At 44.9% G+C, this 24,083-nt stretch overlaps 2 protein-coding genes across 2 annotated transcripts in view; one reads left to right on the top strand and one right to left on the bottom strand.

Moving 5' to 3' along the window:
- The first annotated feature begins 2,665 nt into the window (after positions 1-2,665).
- Positions 2,666-4,170, top strand: LOC140487640 (testis-specific serine/threonine-protein kinase 2-like). Its single transcript, XM_072586927.1, has 2 exons — positions 2,666-3,531; positions 3,646-4,170. Exons 1-2 carry the CDS (start codon positions 2,677-2,679, stop codon positions 4,168-4,170), a joined length of 1,380 nt encoding a protein of 459 aa, XP_072443028.1. The 5' UTR covers positions 2,666-2,676.
- A 2,126-nt stretch (positions 4,171-6,296) lies between these two features.
- The window catches only part of ess2 (ess-2 splicing factor homolog), a 67,418-nt gene continuing 49,631 nt past the window's right edge, over positions 6,297-24,083 (bottom strand). The window contains exons 6-10 of the mRNA XM_072587030.1: positions 23,265-23,395; positions 22,682-22,784; positions 17,040-17,149; positions 16,054-16,169; positions 6,297-8,373 (exon numbers count right to left, since the gene is read on the bottom strand). Of these exons, the coding sequence (XP_072443131.1) occupies positions 7,998-8,373; positions 16,054-16,169; positions 17,040-17,149; positions 22,682-22,784; positions 23,265-23,395 (836 nt within the window). The 3' untranslated portion in view covers positions 6,297-7,997. The remainder of the gene's footprint in view (positions 8,374-16,053; positions 16,170-17,039; positions 17,150-22,681; positions 22,785-23,264; positions 23,396-24,083) is intronic.

Raw genomic sequence — 24,083 nt, 5'->3', positions numbered from 1 at the left:
TTAGGAAGCCTACAAAGACCAACAAAGGAAAAAGAAAGGAAGGAAAAAAGGAAGGAAGGAAAAAAGGAAGGAAGGAAGGAAGGAGAGAAAGAGAGAAAGAAAGAAAAGAAGAGGGAGAAGATTAAATATGAGGGTAAACTAGCCAGTAAAATTAGGAAAGATTGCAAGAGTTTCTTTAGCTATATCAAGTGCGTGAGAGGGGCAAAAGTGGACATTGGGCCACTGGAAAATGATGCTGCAGAATTATTAATGGGGAACAAAGAAATGGCTGAGCAACTGAATATGCACTTTGCATCAGTCTTTACGGTGGAAGACACAATATCCCAAAAATTCAAGAGAGTCAGGGGGCAGTATGAGTACAGTGGCCATCACCAAGGAGAAGGTGCTAGAAAAACTGCAAGCTCCGAAAGTGGATAAATCACCTGGACGAGATGGGTTACACCCCAGAGTTCTGAAGGAGATAACTGAAGAGATAGTGGAGGCTTTAAGGTTTCACTGGAGTCAGGGAGGATCCTAGAGGACTGGAAAATTGCTAATATAACCCCGGTTTAAGAAGGGAGCAATGCAAAAGACAGGAAATTATAGGCTGATTAGTCTGACCTCAGTCATTATTAAGATTTGAGTCCATTGTGAAGGATGAGATATCTGAATACTTACAAGTGCATGGTAAAATAGCGCAAAGTCAGCACGGTTTCATCAAGGGGAAGTCATGCCTGTCAAATCTGTTAGAATTCTTTGTGGAACTGATGAGCAGAATGTTATCTCTCTGGACTTCTAGAAGGTCTTTGAAAAGGTGCTGATTAAGATAAGGGCCCATGGTGTTAGAGACCAAGTACTAGCATGGATAAAAGATTGCCTGTCTGTGGTAGTGAGTGGGTATAAAGGGTCCATCTCAGGATGGCAGACAGTGAATAGTGTGTTCCACAAGGGTCAGTGTTGGGACCACAACTTTTCACTTTATACATTAATGATGTGGATGAAGGAACTTCGGGAATGGTGGCTAAGTTTGCAGATGATGCAAAGACAGGTGGAGGGGCAGGTAGTATTGAAGAGGCAGGAAGGCTGCAGAAAAATTTAGTCAAGTTAGGACAGTGGGCAAAGTAGTGGTAAAGTGTGAGATCATGCACTTTGGTAGGAAGATTAGAGGCATGGACTATTTTCTAAATGGGGAGAAAATTCAGAAATCTGAAGTGTAAAGGGACTTGGGAATCCTAGTCCAGGTTTCTCTTGAGGTAAATTTGCAGGTTGAGTCAGTAGTTAGGAAGGCAAATACAATGTTGTCATTCACCTCCAGAGGACTAGAATATAGATGCAGGGATGTACTTCTGAGGCTTTATAAGGCTCTGGTCAGACCACATTTAGAGTATTGTGAACAATTTTGGGCCACATACCCCAGGAAAGATGTATTGGCTCTGGAGCAGGGCCAGAGGAGGTTCACAAAGATGATTGCAGGAATGAAAGGCTTAACATATGAGGACTCTGGGACTATACTCGATGGAGTTTAGAAGGATGAGGGGGAACGTGATCGAATATTGAATGGCCTGGACAGAGTGGATGTTGGGAAGATGTTTCCATTGGCAGAAGAGACAAGAACCAAGGACACAGCCTAAGAGTAACCCTTTAGAATGGAGATAAGGAGAATCCTCTTTAGCCAAACAGTAGTGAATCTGTGGAATTCATTGCCACAAGGCTGTGGAGGCCAGGTCATTGCGTATATTTAAAGCAGAGATAGATATGTTCTTGATTGTTATGGGGATCAAAGGTTATGGGGAGAAAGTGGGACAATGGGGCTGAAAAGACCTATCAGCCATGATTGAATGGCAGTGTAGACTCGCTGGATTGAATGGCCTAATTTCTGTGTCTATGTCTTATGAATCATCCAGTCTCATTTCAAATCTTCACCAATTTGTTCTTTCAAGCAGAGCACGAGTTCCCAACTACATTCCTCCCCAATGACCTATTGGCTTTTGCTTTTAAGCTGCAATATCTTTCAAACCCTAACAAGCAACCAGTATCTGAGAGTTTCAGAGTATCTTAGAAACACTTCTCCCCCTTGCAAGCCTACCTTCACAACAACACACAGCCTTTGTAACCAGGGAGAAATGCTGATTGATTAGATCTGAACTCTCGTTTAAACACTATAAAGCTTAACTGTTCAAAATGTCAACACTTTCCTGGAACTTTGCAGATGTGCAGTAAACGATTGCTGCTGCAACCCATTGGCTCCCAGTGTGAACACCTTGCACCTTCTTTTCAGTAAAACAACCAGGGCTTCCCTTTAATCTATGATGACTACATCGTCAAGGTATGTTGTTAGGCAGACTTCAGAACAGGTCACTAAACCCCTTCATCTTAAAGGCATAGTCCCAAAACGTGGTATATAAAAATCTTGTATTTGTAGCACCCTACAAGTCATATGATGATCATTGTGCCATCATCTTTATGTCACAACACAAACATTCTTTTTAGATCCATCACAACCCCACAGTTGCCAGATCCAAGACAGTGACTTTACTAAAGTTACTGTTTGCGAAAATAAGTCTCTTTCAGGACTGAAAGGGCACACAGAACACTTGTATGCTGTGCAGAGGTGCCTGTGAGCCTGTTTCCATGGAGTTTGTGAGTAGGTAAGAGGTCAGAAGGGAGTGCGAACTCACATATTCATGTCACAGCACCATGGATGATGGGGTAGTCCTCAAAAAACGGGGCTACACCTTAGGTGTCAATCTGGGGGAGGGGTCATATGCCAAAGTCAAGTCTGCCTACTCTGATCGGCTGAAGACTAACGTGGCTGTTAAAATTATCGATAGGAGGAAGGCTCCTGCTGATTTCCTGGAGAAGTTTCTGCCCCGGGAGTTGGAAATCTTGGCTTTGCTCAATCACCGCTACATCGTAAAAACATTTGAGATTTTTGAGACTTCAGATGGAAAGGTTTACATTATTATGGAATTGGGTGTTCAGGGAGATTTATTGGAGTTCATTAAAACAAGGGGGGCTTTACCTGAGGAGGTGTCACGTAAGATGTTCCGTCAGTTGGCACTGGCCGTTAAGCACTGTCATGAGCTAGGTGTAGTCCACCGTGATTTAAAGTGCGAGAATCTCCTTCTAGACAAGGACTTCAATATCAAGCTCTCAGACTTTGGCTTTGCCAAGCGATGCAGTACAGATGATCAGGGACGACCCTTGCTCAGCAAAACCTTTTGTGGCTCTGCAGCATATGCAGCTCCTGAAGTCCTGCAGGGCATTCCTTACCAGCCTAAAGTGTATGATGTTTGGAGCCTTGGGGTAATCCTTTTCATCATGGTGTGTGGCTCGATGCCATACGATGACTCCAACATCAAAAGGATGCTTAGGATTCAGAAAGAGCACAGGGTGGATTTTCCCCGTTCAAAGGTGGTTCCTGCAGACTGCAAGGAATTGATCTATCGCATGCTCCACCCTGACACCAGCAAGCGGCTCACCATTGAAGAGGTCCTGGAACATCCTTGGCTCTTTACTGCCAAGATGAAAGAAACGACTTCGACCAAAAAAGTAGATCAAAGTGCTGAGAAGAGAGAGGAGAAAAGAGAGGAGAAGAGAGAGGAGAAGAGAGAGGAGAAGCATGGCCATACCAAGGACGAACGACATGAAGGAAAAACCGAGCAGAAACGAGACACAAAATACCAGTGGGAAATTGAAGCCGGCCATGAATGGGTAGACATGAAACATGAGGCAAAACATGAGTGGATGAACATGAAACGGGACAAGGCAGATGGCAAGCATGAAGCTGAGCGTAAAGAAGAGGCCAGGAATGAGGGGAAATCCGATTTCAAGAGTAGAACCTCACCTCAGGAAGCAAGGGACGCAAAGCACCATTCAAAAGTACCAAGATCTGAGCACAGGAGTGGAACCAAGACAGCTTTGAGGGCAGAGAAGTCTCCAAATCAAGATGCCAAAACCGATCCTGAAACTGACAGCAGACTGGAACCAAGAACAGATGCAAGGGGCAGCAGGCGAAAATCAAGAAGCCTTAGACTAACTGACGAGGATCATCCTGATGACAGTGAGGTCTATCCTGACCAGGAGAGTTTCATCGAGGCACAGAGCAAGGCAGAGCTGAAAAAGGTTAGCTCCAGAAAATCAAAATCTATTGAAAAACGGGGCAAACATTCTAGCAAATCTCGCACCTAGATATCAGGAGAGACAAGAGTTCAATTACCCTGTAAAAACAACCAACTTCTGAACCAGTCATCTGTTTTACTGCTTATAAAAGAAATCTAATAAAGAACCAGGAAGAAACTGATGAACCTCTAATATTTAGAGTGAGACTATAGCAGTGTTTGCAATATGATATGGAAAGGTGACCCCTGCACTTACTGACTACATTAGATCCTGATTTTAAAATTCTCATCTTGGTTTTAAAATATCTGCACAGCCTCAGGCATTCACACCGCCAACACACCCACCCCTTTCCCAAAATCACCTCCGGCTTTGCAGAGAACTCTGCTGCAAGGTCTCTGCTCTCCCCCAATTCTGGATGCTTCTACATTAATCATTTCAATATTAGTGGTTTTACTTTTATTTGCCTGGGCCCCAAGCTTTGGAATCCACCTCTTTGAATCTTATTAGTTAATTTCCTCGCTTAAGATGCGCCTTAAAAATGTTTCTATTTACCATGATTTTAGTCACCTGCACTAATATAGATATAGCTTGATGTCATACTGGGTTTGTAAAACTACTTCACAGCATCTCTAAATAGCATATCAATGTAAAGTAATTGAGGCTCACTTTCCAAAACAGTACTGAAAGAATGCTGTACTGTCAGAAGTGCTATTTTTTCAGATAAGGCACTAAAGAGAAGTCTTGTCCATCTCTTTGGTGCCCGTAGATCTCATGATAGCCTTTTAAGGATGGGGAGGGCAGTGGCAGGGGAGTAATGTTGCTGGATTTGTAATTCAGAATGCCAGGCTGATGTTCTGGGGGACATGGTCTTGAATCCCACCCTGGCAAATAGTGAAATTTGAATTCAGTAAAAATCTGTAGTCAAAAACTGCCTTGACGGCAACCATGTCATAAAAACCATCTGACTCAGGGAACTAACGTTCTTCAGGGAAAAACAATCTGCCATTCTTACCTGGTCTAGCCTACGTGTGGCTCCAGAGCCACAGTAATGTGATTGACTTTTAACATCCAAACAAAAAAATATTTTTTTGAAAATTCAAAGCAAAGGAATTATCTCCATACCCTAACTAATATTTACCCCTAATCAACATCACAAAAAAGATTATCTGGGAATGATATCGTTGCTGTTTGTGGGAGCTATACAACAGTAATGATACTTTGAAAATAATTTACTGGTTGAACAGCACTTGGAGATGTTAAGTGGCCACGAAAGGCATAATGTAAACACGTCTTTTTTCTCTATTTGCAAATTGTTGTTGCTGCTTTTATTACAGCAGAGAGTGATGAAAGCAAAGAGCTAGGACCTGTGAATAACACATGGGTCAGTCAATCAGCACCTGAAACAGGAGAAACAAATTCAGGTTGGGGAACGGAAGTCTGGTTAATGAGGATGAAATGAAATGAAAGGTGAGGTTAGGAATGACAGTCTGGCAATCTGTTGTCCAGCTCTTCAAGAGTTCATGCTCCTTAGCAGCCATGTTTAGTCATAACATCAGGACAAAGACAGATCTAGAGTCTTCTGTCATTGGCATTATCTGCACCTTCTGATCTGAACATTCCTGCTAATCCCATAAAACTACTGGCAGATCTTTAGTCCTTTCCTTTCTCAGTATCTCATTCATTGTCTGCCTCAAATCTTGGTCATTCAGTTTACGGGAACTCAGTGCTGCTGGGTCTGGATGATAAAGCCACAGGTGCTGACTTTGAATCACACTGGGGACAAACAATGAAACTGAACTTAGTCAGTTTGGACAATTGTGGTTGGCACTGGGTAATAAGCATGAAGCCTGCCATCTTAAATTAAAAAAAACCAATGCCCTTGAGAGAGAGAAACCTGCCTCCCTTGCCTATAGATGACTCCAATATCTTAGCCTGCTTGGATGCATGCTCTCAAAGATTATGGGGATAGCAAAGTACACTGCACACAGCCCAAGAGGACACTCAAATACTCTGCAACTTTCTCATTAAAAAAAGTTTACATTGCAATCTATTTCACTTAATGTTTAATAAATCCAAATTAAATTTCATATCTCCTTCCTTCTTCTCTGTAGTCCCTGCTCCTCACAGTACTACCACATGGTTTCTAATTTGAAAACCTTTACCTTTAATTTTTAAAAAAATGCAATGGAGATGCATTGTTTTTTTCAGCATTTACTTTTGGAGCATTTATTACGAGGACAAAAATTAATTGACAAAAATAATAGAAATTATCAAACCATATTATGCTGCGATGGATTGTGCCCTTACCTGGTGCCTGGGGCACCTACGATAGCAAAGATAACTTCATAAAAAATGCAAATCCACACAGGACTATGGAGTGAGTTGTCATTCAGTTGACAGACAAGGCTCATCGAGTGACATCGAACCCTAACATCCAGCCTGACCAAGGGCTGCCTCCACCCTGCAGTTCGCTTGAAGTGTTACAAAGGCATCACCAATCACAACTCATTGCCTAGGCAGGAGCAAAGGAATGCCCAAGGAGGTTGGAGGACAACAAGCATCGTGGCATCAACAGAGAGAGACAGGAGGTGTGGAACAGGGAACAACAGAGTCAGGGCGTGGGGAGAACAACAGTGGTGGTTGGGGGCTGGGGTGGGAGGAGAGAAGAGTTGTGGGGTGGAGGAGACAGAACAGGGATTAAAACAGATATATGGAGAGAGAAAGACAGACACATGGAGGGACAGAGAGACATATGGAGGGACAAAGAGGGAAAGAGAGAGAGACAGACATATACAGGGGTAGAGAGAAGGAAAAAGACACAGAGTGGGGAGAAACAGATAAAGAGAGATATAGAGGGGGTAGGAGAGGGCATAGGTGGGAGGATGAAGGAGGCAAAGAGACAGGGCATGGATAAGAAGATATGTGACAGAGGGGAAGGGAGAGGAAAAAAGGTGGGATGGCGAGTGTGACGGAGGAGGGGGTGAGGTGAAGGAGGAGGAGGACAGGAGAGGAGAGGGATGACAGAGGAGGAGGAGGATAGAGGGGAGGGATGACAGAGGAGGAAGAGAGGAGAGGGGCTCTGAGGAGGAGAGGAGGAGAGGGCTCTGAGGAGGAGAGGAGGGGAGGGGTGGCAGAAGAGGAGAGGGGAGGGTTGACTAAGGAGAGGACAGGAGAGTGGAGAGGTGGCAGGAGGGGAGGAGAAGGAAGAAGGAAGGATTGACTGAGGAGAGGAGGGGAGGCCGATGGAGGTAAGCAAGGAGCCAAAGGGGAGGGGAGGATGCAGAAAGAGAAGGGGAGGGAGCTTTGCCAGGATGTTGCACATATTCTGGATGAAGATCTGCACAGTTGGCCCAGGGCAAGTTGGGATTTTCAAGAAAGTAATGTCCAATTTGCCCATTTTTTTCAAACCAAAACCACTCGATGGAATACGCAGCTTCAATTTGAAAAGAGCTCAGCTGCTGTCACCTTCAAGTTCAAGGCTGACAGTGAGGGGTTGAGCAAGTTTGTTTGGAGTTCACAGGAGACAAGTGAACACTGATGTTAATAAATCATGGAAATAGTTTCCAGAGTCCTAACTGCAGTTATACTGCAGACACCAAGAAGCTGAAGCAGTGGTGGCGCTGGATCATCCGAAGCATGCAGTTGAACAGCCATGTGACTGTATACACTGCAAACCTCACCGTGGGATACACAAGTTATTCATTCCTCGGACATCATTACTCAGTGTCAGAGAGGTTACAAACTCACAAATTATGGACGAGCTGGCAAAGACAGAGTTGAAATCAACAGCAACTGTGAGTTGCACAAAGACCAAGTTTGTTGAATCAGAAAGCATCCTTTGGTGGGGAAATTGTATTTTTATCTCAGTATGAATGTGAATACACATGAAATCGTCTTTACTTCTCAAACATTCCTCTTATCTTTGCAACATATTTCAGATTTCCAAAGTCATCATAATCAGCTCTTGTGAGTTGAAGGGTCAGTGAGGTGCTGGGTTGTGGAGGAACATGCTCAGCAACTTTCTTCCTTTTAGGCAGCTGCAGTAGGTTATCAGTGATGGAGGTGGGGTCCTGGCTGCTCGGGGTGTGCAAGACACCAAGGGCATTAGGTGTTATACCAACACATGGTATTTTGCAACGTGGTGTTTGTTTGGGAGCCGGTGACGGGGTGTAACTAGCACGCAAAGCTCTGTCCGTGTACTTGCTGGAGGTCCGATTGACAAGACGCTGCAAGGCTGGTGACATCACAGGGCTGATTCCATGCGGAGAAAGACTGGGAGAAAGAGAGAAAGAGAAACATATCCATGAGCTCAAAGACTAAAGCTTACATGAAAAGAAAACAACCCAATCATTACTATTCATACATGTCACTTTCCACCTGAGGCAGCCCTATCGATCACATGCATGCTGCTTTATGAACCAGGACCAGAAATCATCCCCATCAAACCACTCCCTGAGGTAAACAATTTTCAGTAGGGTTTTGATAAGGGGTCAGTAAACTAAACTGGTGGTTAAGGGTGGGGACTGGAGCTTGTGATGGAGGTATACTGGCATGAATTGAGAAACAGAGAAAATAGATGCAGGAGTAGGCCGTTTGGCTCTTCGAGCCTGCACCACCATTCAATACGATCATGCAATCTCAGTATCCCATTTCTGCCCTCTCCGCCTACCCCTTGATCCCTTTAGCCACGAGGGCCATGTCCAGCTCCTTCTTGAATATATCCAATGAACCGGCTCCAACAGCTTCCAGTGGGAGAGAATTCCACAGGTTCACAACAATTCTTCCTCATCCTGAATTGTTTACCCCTTATTCTTAGACCGTAACCCCTAATTCTGGGCTTCCCCAACATCGGGAACATTCTTCCCGCATCTAGCTTGTCCAGTCCCATCAGGATTTTATATGTTTCTAGGAGATCCCCCCTCATTCTTCTAAATTCCAGTGAGTAAAAGCCCATTCAATCCAGTCTTTCCTCATATGTCAGTTCTGCCATCCCAGCAATCAGTCTGGTGACCTGTCGCTGGGCTCCCTCAATAGCAAGAATGTCCTTCCCCAGACTAGGTGACCAAAACTGCACAAAATACTCAAGGTATGGCCTTGTATAACTGCAGCAAGACATCCTTACTTCGATACTAAACTCCTCTCACTATGAAGGCCGGCATGCCATTAGCTTTCCTCACTGCCTGCTACACCTGCGTACCAACCTTCAGCGACTGTTCTACCATGACACCCAGGTCTCACTGCACCTCACCTTCTCTTAAACTGCTGCCATTCAGATAATAATCTACCGCTTTTTAGATTATAATCTGCCTTCCTGTTTTTGCGACCGAAGTGGATAACCTCACATTTATCAACATTACTTTGCTTTTGCCTAGTGTTTATCCACTCAGCCAGTCTGTCCAAGTCACCCTGCAGCCTCTTACCATCCTCCTCACACCACACACTGCCACTCAGCTTAATGCCATCTGCAATTTGGAGATATTGCGTTCAATTCCTTCATCCAAATTGCTAATGTATATTTTGAACAGCTGAGGTCCCAGCACTGAAGCCTGCGGTACCCCTCTTGCCTGCCACTCTGAAAATGACCAGTTTATTCCAACTCTCTGCTTCCTGTCTGCCAACCAGTTCTCTATCCATATCAATACATTACCTCTGATACCATGAGCTTTAATTTTCCTCACTAATCTCTGTGTGGATCCTTGTCAAAAGCCTCGTGAAAGTCCAGATAACAACACCTACTGATTCCCCTTGCCCACTCTACTGGTCACAACCTCAAAACATTCCAGAAGATATGTCAAGCATGACTTCCCTTTAGTGATTTCAAATGCTCAGTTTTACATCCTTCATAATTGACTCCAGCATTTTCCCGACCTTCAATGTCAGGCTAAGCTGCCTATAATTCCCCATTTCTTCCTCTCCTTTTTTAACAAGTGATGTCACATTAGCTCCAGTCAATTGGAATTCTTCCAGAGTCTACAGAATGCTGGAAAATGATCACCAATGCATCCGACATTTCGAGGACTACTTCCTTAAGTACTCTGTGATGCAGAGCATCAGGTCCCAGGGACTAAGCAAGTTTTAATCCCATCAATTTCTCCAACACCATTTCCTGACTAAGAAGGATTTCCTACAGTTCCTCCTTCATTTTTGACTCTGTCCCCTAGCATTTCCTGAAGGCTGTGTTCTCCCTCAGGTCCAAAGTATTTGTTCAGCTGCTCTGCCATCTCTTTGTTGCCCATTATCAATTCACCTGATTCTAACTGCAAGGGACCCACATTTGTCTTCACTTATCTATAGAAGATTTTCCAATCAGTTTTCATATTGTCTATAAGTTTACTTTCATATTCAATTTTCCCTTTCCGAATTAAACCTTTTGTTTTCTTCTGCTGAATTTTAAATTTCTCCAGATCCTTAGGTTTGCTGCTTTTTCTGGCTAATTTATCTGCCTCCTCTTTGGCTTTAACACTATCCCTGATTTCCCTTGTTAGCCACTGATTAATATCATAATATAATATCAATCAATGATTTAGATGCTGGAGTCCCAAAGAAGTCACACTGGATTCGAAACATTTACTCTGTTCCTCTCTCAATGGATGCTGCTTACCTGCTGAGTTTCTCTGGCATTTTATGTTTTTGTTAATTATTTGGACAAGGGGATTAAATATAATATTTCCAAGTTTGCAGAAAAAGAGAGAGAGAGGAGCCGAAGAGGGAGACGGGGGTGGGGGGGGGGGGGGGTGGGGGGGAAGAGAGAGAGACGGGGCAGGTGGGGAAAAGAGAGAGACAGGGGTTGGGGGGGAGAAAGAGAGAGATGGGGGCGGGTGGTGGTGGGGGGGGGGGGGGGGGGAAGAAGAGAGAGACGGGGGTGGGGGGGAAGAGAGAGACGGGGGTGGGGGGGGGGGGGAAGAGAGAGACTGGGGTGGGGGGAAAAAGAGAAACGGGGGTGTGGGGGGAAAGAGAGAGACGGGGGTGGAGTGGGGGGGGTGAAGAGAGAGACAGGGGTGGGTGGGGGAGGAAGAGACGGCCTGGAAGAGATGGGGAAAGACAAAGAGCAAGAGACGGGGGGGGGGGGAGGGGGGAAGAAGAGATGGGGAGGGAGAGTTGGGGAGGAACGGGGAGGGGGGAGAGAGACGGGGGGGTGGAGACAGAGAGGGGAGGGAAGAAACGGGGTGGGGGCAGAAAGAGACAGAAAACCAGTGACAGCGAGAGAGAGAGAAATCTAGAGAGAGCGCAAGAGCACGAAAGCATGAGAGAGCGAGAGCAAAAACAAGAGAGAACAACAGACATCGCGAGAGAGAGAGAGCGCGCCCAAGAGAAAATAGGGTGAGAGAGAGACAGAACAGAGAGAGACTTGATGGGGATGAGGGCGAGAGAGAGAGATGGTAGTTGGGGTGGGGTGGAATTGACCCAAGCGCAGGGAGGGGGCAAGAGGAGACAGCGGAACTGTGTTGTAGGGTGGTCGGCAGAGTGAAGCAATCAACGTGAGGGGAGAGAGTGGGGGAGATACTTTGGGTTTGGCATTGGGTTGGGCAGTGGGTATTATACAGGGGCAGAGACTGTTTTAACAGGGCAGGTGACTGAGGTGTCAGTGTAGGAGAACTTTGGGGCCAGCGATCATAATGCTATTAGCTTTAAAATAGTGGTGGAAAAGGATAGATCTGCTCTAAAAGTTGAAGTTCTGAACTAGAGGAAGGCCTATTTTGACGGTATTAGGCAAGAACTTTCAAAAGTTGTTTGGGGGCAAACGTTCGCAGGTAAAGGGACGGCTGGAAAATGGGAAGCCTTCAGAAATGAGGTAATGAGAGTCCAGACACAGTACATTCCTGTTAGAGTGAAAGGCAAGGCTGGTAGGTGTAGGGAATGCTGTATGACGAAAGAAATTGAGGTTTTAGTTAAGGAAAAGAAGGAAGCATATGTCAGGTATAGACAAGATAGATTGAATGAAAGAATCCTTAAGAGTATAAAGGCAGTAGGAGTATACTTCCAAAAGGGAAATCAGGATGGCAGAAATGGGACAGGAGATAGCTTTTGCAAATAGGGGTAAAGAGAATCCAAAGGGATTCTATAAATACATTAAGGATTAAAGGGTAAACTAGGGAGAGAACAGGGCCCTTGAGGTCCAGCTTCAAGTTAACTTTCCATGGTTATACTGCAATATGGATTGTTGACTGATTTATACTTTGAGTTCTGTTAGTCTTATGACTTAATTAACCTTTTTAAGAAAGGGCTGCAGAGGAACAACATTCCCTTCCTTCTGCAAAAAAAAAATTTGAGGTGGATAATCTGCAAAGTGTGATGTTCTGATATATTGGTTTAGTGATAGTACATGTAATAGCTAACAAATTTGTCTTACATCGGTTCTTTGGATTGACTTGAGCTGCCTGAGAGACTCAAAAGGTCCCTTTTCACCGGGCCTTGTTTCTTTTCAATATCTTTTGGGGCGGCACGGTAACTCACTGGTTAGCACTGCTGCCTCACAGCGCCAGGGACCCAGGTTCAATTCCAGCCTCATGCAACTGTCTGTGTGGAGTTTGCACATTCTCCCCGTGTCTGTGTGGGTTTTCTCTGAGTGCTCCAGTTTCCTCCCACAGTCTGAGGATGTGCAGGTTAGGTGAATTGGTCATGCTAAATTGCCCATAGTGTTAGGTGCATTAGTCAGAGGGAAATGGGTCTGGATGGGTTACTCTTCGAAAGGTCAGGTGTGGAATTGTTGGTCCAAATGGCCTGTTTCCATATGGTAGGGAATCTAATCTAAAAATGAGTAAGGCACCCTATGCGTGGAATTACAGGAGGTTGGAGAAATACCAAATGAGTCTTGTGCATCAGTGTTTACTGCGGAGGAAGACACAGAAGATATAGCATGTGGGAAAATAGACGGTGACATCTTGAAAAATGCCCATATTACAAAGGTGGTAGCGCTGAATGCTTTATTTATGAAAGCTGGTAAGGAAAAGCCATGGAACTATGGACCGGTGAGCCTGACATCAGTGGTAGGCAAGTTTGCTGGAAGGAATCCTGAGGAACAGGATTTAATGTATTTGGAAAGGCAAGGACTGATTAGGGATAGTCAGTATGGCTCTGTCTGTGAGAAATCATGTCTCACTAACTTGACTTAGCTTTTTGAAGAAGTAACGAAGAGAATTGATGAGGCCAGAGCAGTGGACGTGATTGGTATGGACTTCAGTAAGGTATTCGACAAAGTTCCTCCTGGTAGACTGGTTAGCAAGGTTAGATCGCATGGAATACAGGGAGAACTTGCCATTTGGATGCAGAACTGGGTCAAAGGGAGAAGACAGAGGGTAGTGGTGGAGAGTTGCTTTTCAGACTAGAGGCCTGTGACCAGTGGAGTGCCACAAAGATCGGTGCTAGGTCCACTGCTTTTTGTCATTTATAGAAATGATTTGGATGTGAACATAGGAGATACAGTTAGTAAGTTTGCAAATGACACCAAAATCGGAGGTGTAGGAGATAGTGAAGTTTACCTCAGATTACAACGGGATCTTGATTAGATTGACCAATCTGCCGAGGAGTGGCAGATGGAGTTTAATTTAATACATGTGAGGTGCTGCATTTTGAAAAGGCAAATCAGGGCAGGATTTATACACTTAAATGGTAAGGTCCTGGGGAGTGTTGCTGAACAAAGACTTTGGAGTGCAGGTTCATAGCTCCTTGAAAGTAGAGTCACAGCTAGATAGTGATTTGGTATGCTTTCCTTTATTGGTCAGAGCATTGAGTACAGGAGTTGGGAGGTCGTGTTGTAGCTGAACAGGACATTGGTTAGGCCACCTTTGGAATATTGTGTGCAATTCTGGATTCCCTCAAGTTGTGAAATTTGAAATGGTTCAGAAAAGATTTACAAATGTGTTGCCAGGGTTGGAGGATTAGATTAGATTAGATTAGATTCTCTACAGTTACATCTCCTCAGCCCAACCAGTCCACACTGACCCTCCGAAGAGTAACCCACCCAGACCCATTTCCCTCTGAATGATGCACCTAACACTCTGGACAATTTAGCATGCCAATTCACCTTACCTGCACATCCTTGGACTGTGGAAGGAGATCAGAGCACCTGGAGGAAACCCACGCAGACATGGGGAGAATGTGCAAACTCCACATAGACAGTTACCCAAGACTGGAATCGAACATGGAACCCTGGTGCTGTGAGACAGCAGTGCTAATCACTGAGCCTCCATGCTGCCCATCTGACCTACAGGATCTGAGCTACAAGGAGATGCTGAATAGGCTGGGGCTGTTCTCCCTGGATTATCGGAGGCTGAGGGGTGACCTGGGGTGGGGGAGTTCAAAACTAGAAGGCATAGGTTTAGGGTGAGAGGGGAAAGATTTAAAAAGGGACCTAAGGGGCAATGTCTTCACGCAGAGAGTGGTGCGTGTATGGAATGAGCTGCCAGAGACAGTGGTACAATTACAGCATTTAAAAGACATCTGGATCGCTATGTGAATAGGAAGGGTCTACAGGGAAATGGGCCAAATGCTGACAAATAGGACTAGTTCAGGTTAGGATATCTGGCCAGCATGGAGGAGTTGGACCAAAGAGTCTGTTTGCATACTGTACATCTCTATGATCTATGATCTCACTGGATAGTAGAATGGGCTTGAAGACCTAAATGGACTACTCTTGCTATTTTTAGACTCCCTTGGTATCCCAGTTTGTACTGTGTACAACTCAAAAGTTTCAAGGACTGCTCCTAAATGGTGAGGGTGAAGCAGACTATTTGACTGCAGAGTGCATTGTAGGCTAGCCTGAGTTTCACTCTTTTCGCACAGGTATGCAATACTCACAGTGGTAGTTCACAGCAATTCAAACTCAGCTCAGCAGATCATCACACCCCTACAATCTTGCCTCAACAGTCCATCAGTGACAAACCTCAGTTATGAGGGTAACTTGTAGAATTTGGAACTGTTTTCTTGACAGAAGAAAGTTGAGCAGAATTTTGATAGAAACTTTCAAAATCATGAAAGGTCGGATAGAGTAAATAGAAATATACTGTTCCCACTTGTAAGAGGATGGAGAATCAGAGGGTTCACATTTAAAGTAAACTACAAGAAAAGCAATGCAAAGTCAGAAAAATGTTTTTGCACACTGGTTTGACTCTGGAATGCACTGCCTGGAAGTGGCATTAGATTATTATTAAAAGAAACAATGCATTTTATTAAAGGGAAAAAGCCAAAGTGTTCAGAGATATGATGGGTCCTGACCTCCTCCTGCATTGTAATAATTAGATTAGATTTTTTTTTAGATTAGATTACTTACAGTGTGGAAACAGGCCCTTCGGCCCAACAAGTCCAAACCGCCCCGCCGAAGCGCAACCCACCCATACCCCTACATCTACCCCTTACCTAACACTACGGGCAATTTAGCATGGCCAATCCACCTGACCTGCACATCTTTGGACTGTGGGAGGAAACCGGAGCACCCGGAGGAAACCCACGCAGACACGGGGAGAATGTGCAAACTCCACACAGTCAGTCGCCTGAGGCGGGAATGGAACCCAGGTCTCTGGCGCTGTGAGGCAGCAGTGCTAACCACTGTGCCACCATGCCGCCCAATTCTGAGACTCCAATTCACCAATCGAAAATACTTCACAGTATTAAAATTATTAAAGTGCTCTGGTAAACAATGTCCTACCAGCAGCCACTTGGAAATGTGTTGAGCATGATGTGCCCACTGACATTCTGTTGAATGTGTTTCAAATCTTGCCAGCAGGACATTGCTGAATGTAGCTCCCTCTTACATCGCTCACAGTATAAAGTGGCCCAGTGCTCTGCTGGTCTGAGGACATGTTTCCTGACTCTCAAGGACTGAATCTAACAGTAAGTAGTAAAGAGTCCATTGGTACAATCAGTGACCTTGCCTGCGGCACACAATAAGCCTGGCCGACCCTGGGCCAAGGCACAAGGCACCAGCTGTAACTGTTTGTGCATGGTCAGTCTCACCTGGCCAGACTCTGTGTGGCCTTTCGCAAAGCTTCCTGCTTCTTGGTTCTGTTCTTGGCAGCGACCTCATTGACCATTTTTAGGCCTAGCCTCTCTCTGCGGCCTGGTTCGAGAATCTGGGTCAGAGGGAAACCAATCACAGTAATTAAACAGATAGTTTCTTGAAGTGGCTGGTTCATTATTCTTGTCAATGTCAGTACCCTAGAAAAGCTCAGCCACAATTCACCAGAGAGAGAATCCACCTGCTACAAAGTCCAAAGGCCAACTTGGAGACAAGTCTCAGCTTTCAATATTATGACGGATGGCAAAGCTGTCACAGCTCACACTGATCATACCAGCTTTGACATCAATCTACTTAGGAGGAGCTGAAGGGAAACTGGGCTCTATTACCAACACATTGAAACAATTAAACTCCAATCTCAATATATTCACATCACCTCATATAGGAGCAATAATAAAGCAACTGTGAGCAATTTGAAATAAATAAAACCAAATTGCTGGAGACACAATAAAACACCACAGGAGCAAGTGCATCAGATAGATAATTGTCCATTCCGAAACCTACATATTTTCGTTTTTGTTTGCTTTTATTGTGACAGTAACCAGTCAGACTGCACAAAACTGCAGAGCTCATGTGTCAGACTAAAAGGGTGTTGCTGTCAGAGGGGGTGGATTTTGGAGTGGGAAGGGGGGGGTTGGGTGTCGGATTGTGAGGTGGTGAGGGGCTGTCAGTTTGCAAAGGGGGTCGGACTGCGAGGGGAAGGTTGGATTGCGAGGTGAGGAGGTCAGATTGAGAGGTGAGTGTGTCGGACTGTGAGGAAGGTGGGGGTCAGACTGTGTGAAGGATCAGTCTGAGAGTGTCCAGCTGTGAAGGGGTCAGTGTCAGACAGTGAAGGTCCATGTCCTAGAGCAGGCCAATAGGGGATATGGGATGAAGGATTGTCTGTCCTGACTGCAGGCCTCCCCGCCTGGTCTGTTCTATTTACCTTAAATGCTGGTCCTGGCGTCCTGTCTACAGGAGGACTTTCTGAGCTCTCCAGACGGAATGGAGTGCCTTCAATCTCACCCCACGTCATCATCGGGGAGTCATTCACACCTACAGGTACACAAGACGCAATCAATAACCTTTCATGCTTGGTTACAAAATGTATTTTGTGGTGTAGACGTGGTTTCCCAACCTCTGGGCCAGAAGGCCCTGGTTCAAGCCCCACCTGCCCTGGGGATGTTATGTCTGAACAGATTGATTAAATAACTACATTCAGGCAAAGGAAATGGTGTAAAGGTAATGTCGCTGGATTAAGCATAGAGGCTGGGGTAATACTCTCAGGACACAGGTTCAAAGTTAACTGTGGTACTTGATAGAAATTGCTAGGCCAGAGGATCCACATGAGTCACAGCTTGCTTAGGCAGCTGGATAGGACTGCTGCAAATGCTGTCTTACAGTTCTGATGGAGGATCACTTGACCTGAAAAATAACTCTGATTTCTCCCCAAAGATGCTGCTAGATTTGCTCAGCATTTCCAGCAATTCCTGCTTTTGCTTCTGATTTACAGCATCCACAATTCTTTCAGTTTCTACCTTAACAGGGGTTGAGTGTTGTGCATAAGCCAACTGGTGGCCACAATGCTGTTGTACCAGCTGGTACCTTTGACCTCTCCCCCTGACTCTGTCACAAAAATTCAGAAGTCGCTGGTCAACTTTTTCTGGGACAAGGTGGTGCACTGGATTGCTGCAAACGTTTGGAGTCTGCTCATTAAGGAAAGCCATCAGTCGCTGGTGCACCTCATGTTATGGACCAGGCTATACCCCCCTCAAAATATTTTAAAAAGGTAGCCATGAACCAACATTTTTCTTATTTTAAAAACAGATGTGAAGTGGCTATTCCACGTGTGATGCAGCTGGTCAAACCACTTAGTTTTAAGCAAAACATTAGTTATTTAAACACAACAGTTGAAACACAAACAAAAGAAAATGGAATTTAGAATAACTTAATTATTGGAAAACTTAACCAACCCGTACAAAAACTTAACTAAGGAGCCGTTCCAATCCAGTAACATCCCATAAACACAACCCTTGGCAACAAAGTAAATTTAACACAGGTTCTTCCGACAGGGGAGAACAACTTTCCAAGTGATTGCAGAGAGAAAAGTCAGTCAGGAATCATCTGCTGTAGCTGCAACCTTTTCCTGGACACGAGCATCTTGTAACTGCCACAGCTAAACCAAGCGAGAAAAAAATCTGAACTGGGAGAACTGACCACTATCCTGCCATTGTTAAACTAGAAATTTCTTCACCTCTGCCTTTATGACCACTCTTGAAAAAAAAGACAAAGAACAAAATAACCTTTTTAAAGTGACAGCACTGTCACACTTGGACCTTCCACAGATACCTTCACAGTGGACCTCTTCGCTTGCAATGCATTTCTTTTGAGTTATTTAGATTCAAAACGTTAGCTTGTTCTCTTGCCATGGATGCTGCTTGACCTGCTGTGATCTCCAGCATTGTGTTTTCAGTACAGATTCCAGCATCTGCAATAATTTGCTCCTCAATTATAATATGCTGCTCCTGTTTAGGGTCTCCCTCGAAATACTACCTATACTACCAAACCTGATCAATATCTGGAACATGATTGACTCAGACCTTCCCACCGCCAGGAAAGGCAGCAATCATCAGAGAACCACTGATCAGGAATCAGCACCTCCTTCATCACAAGTTTGAGTGTCTGGTGGAAGGGATGGACGTGGCTGCAGGGCTGATCAGAATCAGGAACTTGGAGGTTGTTTAGGGAGCGTTTGCTGCATGTGCTGGAAGGCAAGGAAGGGCTGGTAGTGTCAAGGAACCTTGGATGATAAGAGATATAGAACATCTACTCAAGAGGAAGAAGGAAGCTTACTTAAGCTTGATGTAGGATTAAGGAAAACTCCAAGACATTCTACACTTACGTGAGGAACAAGAAGATGGCCAGTGTGAGGCTATCAGGGATAGTGGAGGAAACTTGTACTTGGAGTTGAAGAAGGTAGGGGAGGTCCTTAATGAATACTCTGCTTCAGTATTCACCAGTGAGAGGGACCTGTTTATGACAGTGTGATACAGATTAATACTCTCGAATAGGCTGATGTTAAGGAGAAGGATGTGCTGGAAATTTTGAACATGAGGATAGATAAGTCCCCTTGGCCAGACAGGATATATCCTAGGTGACTACAGGAAGCAAGGAAAGAAACTGCTGCACCTTTGGTGATGATCTTTGCATCCTCACTTCCACTGTAGTACCACCAGATGATTGGAAGGTGGCAAATATTATTCACTTGTTCAAGAAAGGGAATTGGGATAACCCTGGGAATTACAGACCAGACAGTCTTACGTCAGTGATGGGCAAATTATTGAAGAGGATTCTGAGAGACAGGATTTATGATTATTTGGTCATGCCTCACAAGCCTTATTGAATTCTTTGAGGATGTGACAAAACACACTGATGAAGGTAGAGCAGTGGATGTGGTGCATACGGATTTTCGCAAGGTATTTGATAAGGTTCCCCATGGTAAATTAATTCAGAAAGTAAGGAGGCATGGGATATATGGAAATTTGGCTATGTGGATACAGAATTGGCTGCCCCATAGAAGATGGAAAGTGGTTATAGATGGAAAGTATTCAGCCTGGTGTTCGATGACCACAGGGATCTGTTCTAGGGCCTCTGTTCTTTTTATACATGACTTGGATGAGAAAATGGAAGGGTGGGTTAGTAAATTTGCCAATGACAAGAAAGTTGGTGCAGTTGTGGATAGCGTGGTGGGCTGTTGTGGTTGCAAAGGGACATTGACAGCATGAAGGCTGGACTGAGAAGTGGCAAACTGAGTTCAACCTGAAAAAATGTGAATTGATTCATTTTCGAAGGTCAAATTTGAATGCTGAATGCAGGGTTAAAGGCGGGATTCTTGGCAGTGTGGAGTAAAAGCGGTATCTTGGTGTCCACGTCCATAGATCCCTCAAAGTTGCCATCCAAGTTGGTTGGGTTGTCAAGGCGGCGTATGGTGTGTTGGCCTTCATTAAGAGGGGGGATTGAGTTTAAGAGCTGCAGGGTTCTACATTAGCTCTACAAAACCCTAGTTAGACAACACTTGGAATATTGTGTTCAGTACCGGTTACCCCATTATAGAAAGGATGTGGAAGCTTTAGAGAGGGTGCAGAGGAGATTTACCAGGATGCTACCTGGACTGGAGGGCATATCTTATGAAGAAAGGCTGAGGGTGCGAGGGCTTTTCTCACTGGAGAAAGAAGGATGAGAGGTCACTTGATAGAACTGTACAAGATGGGAGGCATAGAGAGAGTAGGATAAAAGGTCTGCACAACATCGAGGGTCGAAGGATTTGTACTGTTCTATGTGCAGGGTGGCAGGGGCCTGGACTGGATGCTGCTGCAGGAGTTGGTAAACAGAGTAGGGTGGGCATCCAGCTCACCGCCAATGCCTTCCATTGCCTGTAGATGGCAATGCTTGGACCCAACATCGAGCACCAAATGGAGGGTGCCCAGTGAACTGTATCAACGCAGGAGTCCTCCCATTTTCCATCAAGGAGTTAAGGTAAAGGATGTTGCATATAGCAGTCCCGTGTAACTGCAGATTAAGGTGGCTCACTGATTCCAAGCCCAAATGCTTACTTTGGCATGCTGTGGGGTCCGATGACGTGTATATTGGTTATGGAATATTTCACTATGCTTAATTATTTAAAAAACCTGTTACTGATGTGTTAGTTGGCACTTCAGCCCCATTCTCCTGATCCTTGGGCACCCAGTAGGGAGCCAAGCAAGTCAGATGCACTCTGCATGCATCTCCCCTTGGGCCTGGCTGAATTAGCAGTAAAATATGGAGGAGGTCCTAATTCCCAACTTCCTGCCCCTTTTTTGTGGCTATGACCATGCCGAGAAATCCTCAGAGTGAGAGACATGGACTCCATCAACACTCAAGAGGTATTTAGAGAGAGGGGGGCACAACAGCAGCTGGAGTGCATTATTGCTCCCTGAAACTCCATTTTCATTTAGGCCCTCCCTCTCTGCCTGTACTTCCATCACTTTTGTAATTGTCGGAGTGCCTCTTGTAGACATTGCTTACTAATTAATTGTTTAGTAGATTATTTGGGTGATTTGGTGATGGCTTTTACAAAAAAAAGAAAGTTGGTGGCAGAGGACTGTTGTAGCACAATTATCGTGTCCCTGCCTCAGGGCTAGGAGGCCAAGGTTAAAACCCTACTGCTCTAGGTGTGTATGTCATAACATGTCTGAACAGGTTGATAACAAATATCTAGCTGGTTACAAATTACTGGTATGCACACACTATTTTTGGCAGGCACTCTCTGCTCCTGAGCATACTGACTCATCGGACAGATGGCCATTGTTCAAGTTTCAATACTTGAGCACAAAACGCAGACCAAAAGATTATGCAGAACCAAGGCAATGTTGGAGGGTCAATACTGAGGGAGCACCGCACTGCGAGAGGGCTTGTATTGAGGGATATTGGGCTGTCAGACTGAGTCCTATAGGAGACCAGAAGACCTAAAATTCTTGTTCAAATAGACATTCATGTTCCCCTGACAACTGTGTAAAGTGTTTCCTGGATTTGTGTTTTAACATTTCAGTCATGTCCAAGACAACAAGGCAGAGTACAGTACTCAAGCAATCATTTGTTTGCTGCGTACAGGATCTTGTTGTCATCCTTGTCCATGTAATAATAACTGCACTTCCAGTGAAGTCTTCTACAGCATCTGAGTGAAGTATGAGGGGCCCTTTTTGGAGAAAAGTACTTTCAGTCAAAGAGTCATAAGGGTGTACAGCACGGAAAAAGACCATTTGGTCTAAATTGTCCAAGCCGGCCAGATATCCTAATAAATGTAGACCCATTTGCCAGCATTTGGCCCACATCCTTCTAAACCCTTCCTATTCATATACCCATCCAGATGCTCTTTAAGTGTTGCAATTGTACCAGCCTCCATGATTTCTTCTAGCAGCCCATTCTATGCATACACCACCCTCTGCGTGATAAAGTTGTCCCTTGGGTCCCTTTTAAATCTTTCCCTTTAGTTTTGGATTCCCCCACTCTAGGGAAAAGATCTTGTTTATTTACCCTATCCACGCCCCTCATGATTTTATAAACCTCTATGAGGTCACCCTCAGCCTCTGACGCTCCAGAGAAAACAGCCCCAGCCTGTTCAGCCTCTCCCTATAGCTCAAATCCTCCAACCTGGCAACATCCTTGTAAATCTTTTCTGAACCCTTTCAAGTTTCCCAACGTCATTCCTGTAGTAGGGAGAACAGAACTGCACACATTATTCCAAATGTGCCTAACCAATGTCTTGTACAGCCACAATATGACCTCCCAACTCCTACACTCAATGCACTGACCAATAAAGGCAAGCATACCAAATGACCTTTTCACTATCTCCCAACCTTCCTGTGATTCCATTTTCACTTGAACTTGCACTCAAAGGTCTCTTTGTTCAGCAACACTCCCCAGGACCTTACCATTAAGGTGTATAACTGCCCTGATTTGCCTTTCCAAAATGCAGCACCTCACATTTATCTTGATTAAACTCCAACTGCCATCCCCCTTCTGTGAAATTGGCAACATATTGGTTCTTACCTGGCGCCGGTGAAGGAGTCCGTACAAAACCATAGCCATTGACTTTGGGCGAATCCTGCGGGATAAGCTCCTTCCCATCAGGCCCTACTTTGCCCTGTTTAAACTTCAAAATAAAAGTAGTAACTGTCAGTCAGTGAACACACAGCCATAATAGGGATATCCTAGCTCAAGGAACTCCTAGAGTAAAAGAGACACTGCTCTATGTGACACTCAGACTATGGCCTGTGTCATGGGGTGAGGGTGACACCAAAATTCAATAATCAGGCCCCAGGGAGCTCGCTGCGCTTGGGAGCCAGGAAAGGGATCCTGGGCTTGGAGCAGCAATAAGGTCTGTGATTTCTGTCCCTGACCGGCCACCGAAATGAATCTCCAACCCATTTCTTTACAATTTATGCTTTACACAAGAATCAGAACTCAGGCAGCCAAGGGCTGAGGCACTGAGGACCATTAGAGGATGGGGGAAAATGAAGGAGAAAGTTAGGAGTTGGGTGCAGGCACCTACTGGAGGTGGTAATTATGGTGAGTTACTGGAAAAGCTACATAGTGGAGAGGTCTAAAATTGAAAAAGAGTTGATTTATATACCTGTGCATTGAGAGCGGCTGCTTGCTGCAGCTGGGACTTGCTCAGGGCTCGACTAAATGGATCACCTTGGAAACGGGTATTTTTGTGAACTACCTCACGAGGTTTCTTGAAGAGCTCATCATCCTTCACTCCTGCAAAACAAACAGACTGCAGCATGTGAGGTGGGAAGCAGCTGGTGTCAGGGGGGAAAGCACAGGAAAAAGATCTTCTCCTCAGTCCCATGGCTGCATGGGAGAAGGAATGTCCAGACTCCATCATGGGAATGCACGGCAGTGGAATCCAAGCTAAAACAAATCACAGGCAACTTTCCACCAGTTTTTCCAGGGCAATTAGATATGGTCAATAAATGCTGGCCCAGCCAGTGAAGCCCACATCCTGTGAAAGAATAAGAAAAGGCTGCAGTCAGATTGTCCAGCTCAGGACACTTTGCAGCTTTGTTATCTGGCAGATCTGATCATATTAGTCCACTGCTCAAACTGAGTGAATGAATGGAGCAGGTTTGGAAATCCACCCACCGGAGTCCACAAAGCACAGGATTTGGCTTGACAGAAACACAGCATGCAGCCTGGATAACAGACCTTGCCAAGCCTTCAGCACCCAATCACAAAACTTGGAAGTTTCATTCCACTTCAAGTGGTAGCACTCCTGTTATAGATCAGGTGATGCAATAAGGCTGGGGAAACAATGGAAATACTATACACCCATTTTGTTACACCACACCTTTTTATATTCATTTGTGGCAAGTGGGTTTTGCTGGTAAGACCAGTATTTACTATCGATCCCCAATTACCTTTAAGAAGGCAATGGTGAGGGATCTCA

The sequence above is a fragment of the Chiloscyllium punctatum genome, chromosome 17 (assembly GCF_047496795.1).
Source record: "Chiloscyllium punctatum isolate Juve2018m chromosome 17, sChiPun1.3, whole genome shotgun sequence".
Lineage (NCBI taxonomy): Eukaryota > Metazoa > Chordata > Chondrichthyes > Orectolobiformes > Hemiscylliidae > Chiloscyllium > Chiloscyllium punctatum.
The sequence above is the reverse complement of the archived record's forward strand: the minus strand, read 5'-3'. Positions and strand labels throughout refer to the sequence as shown.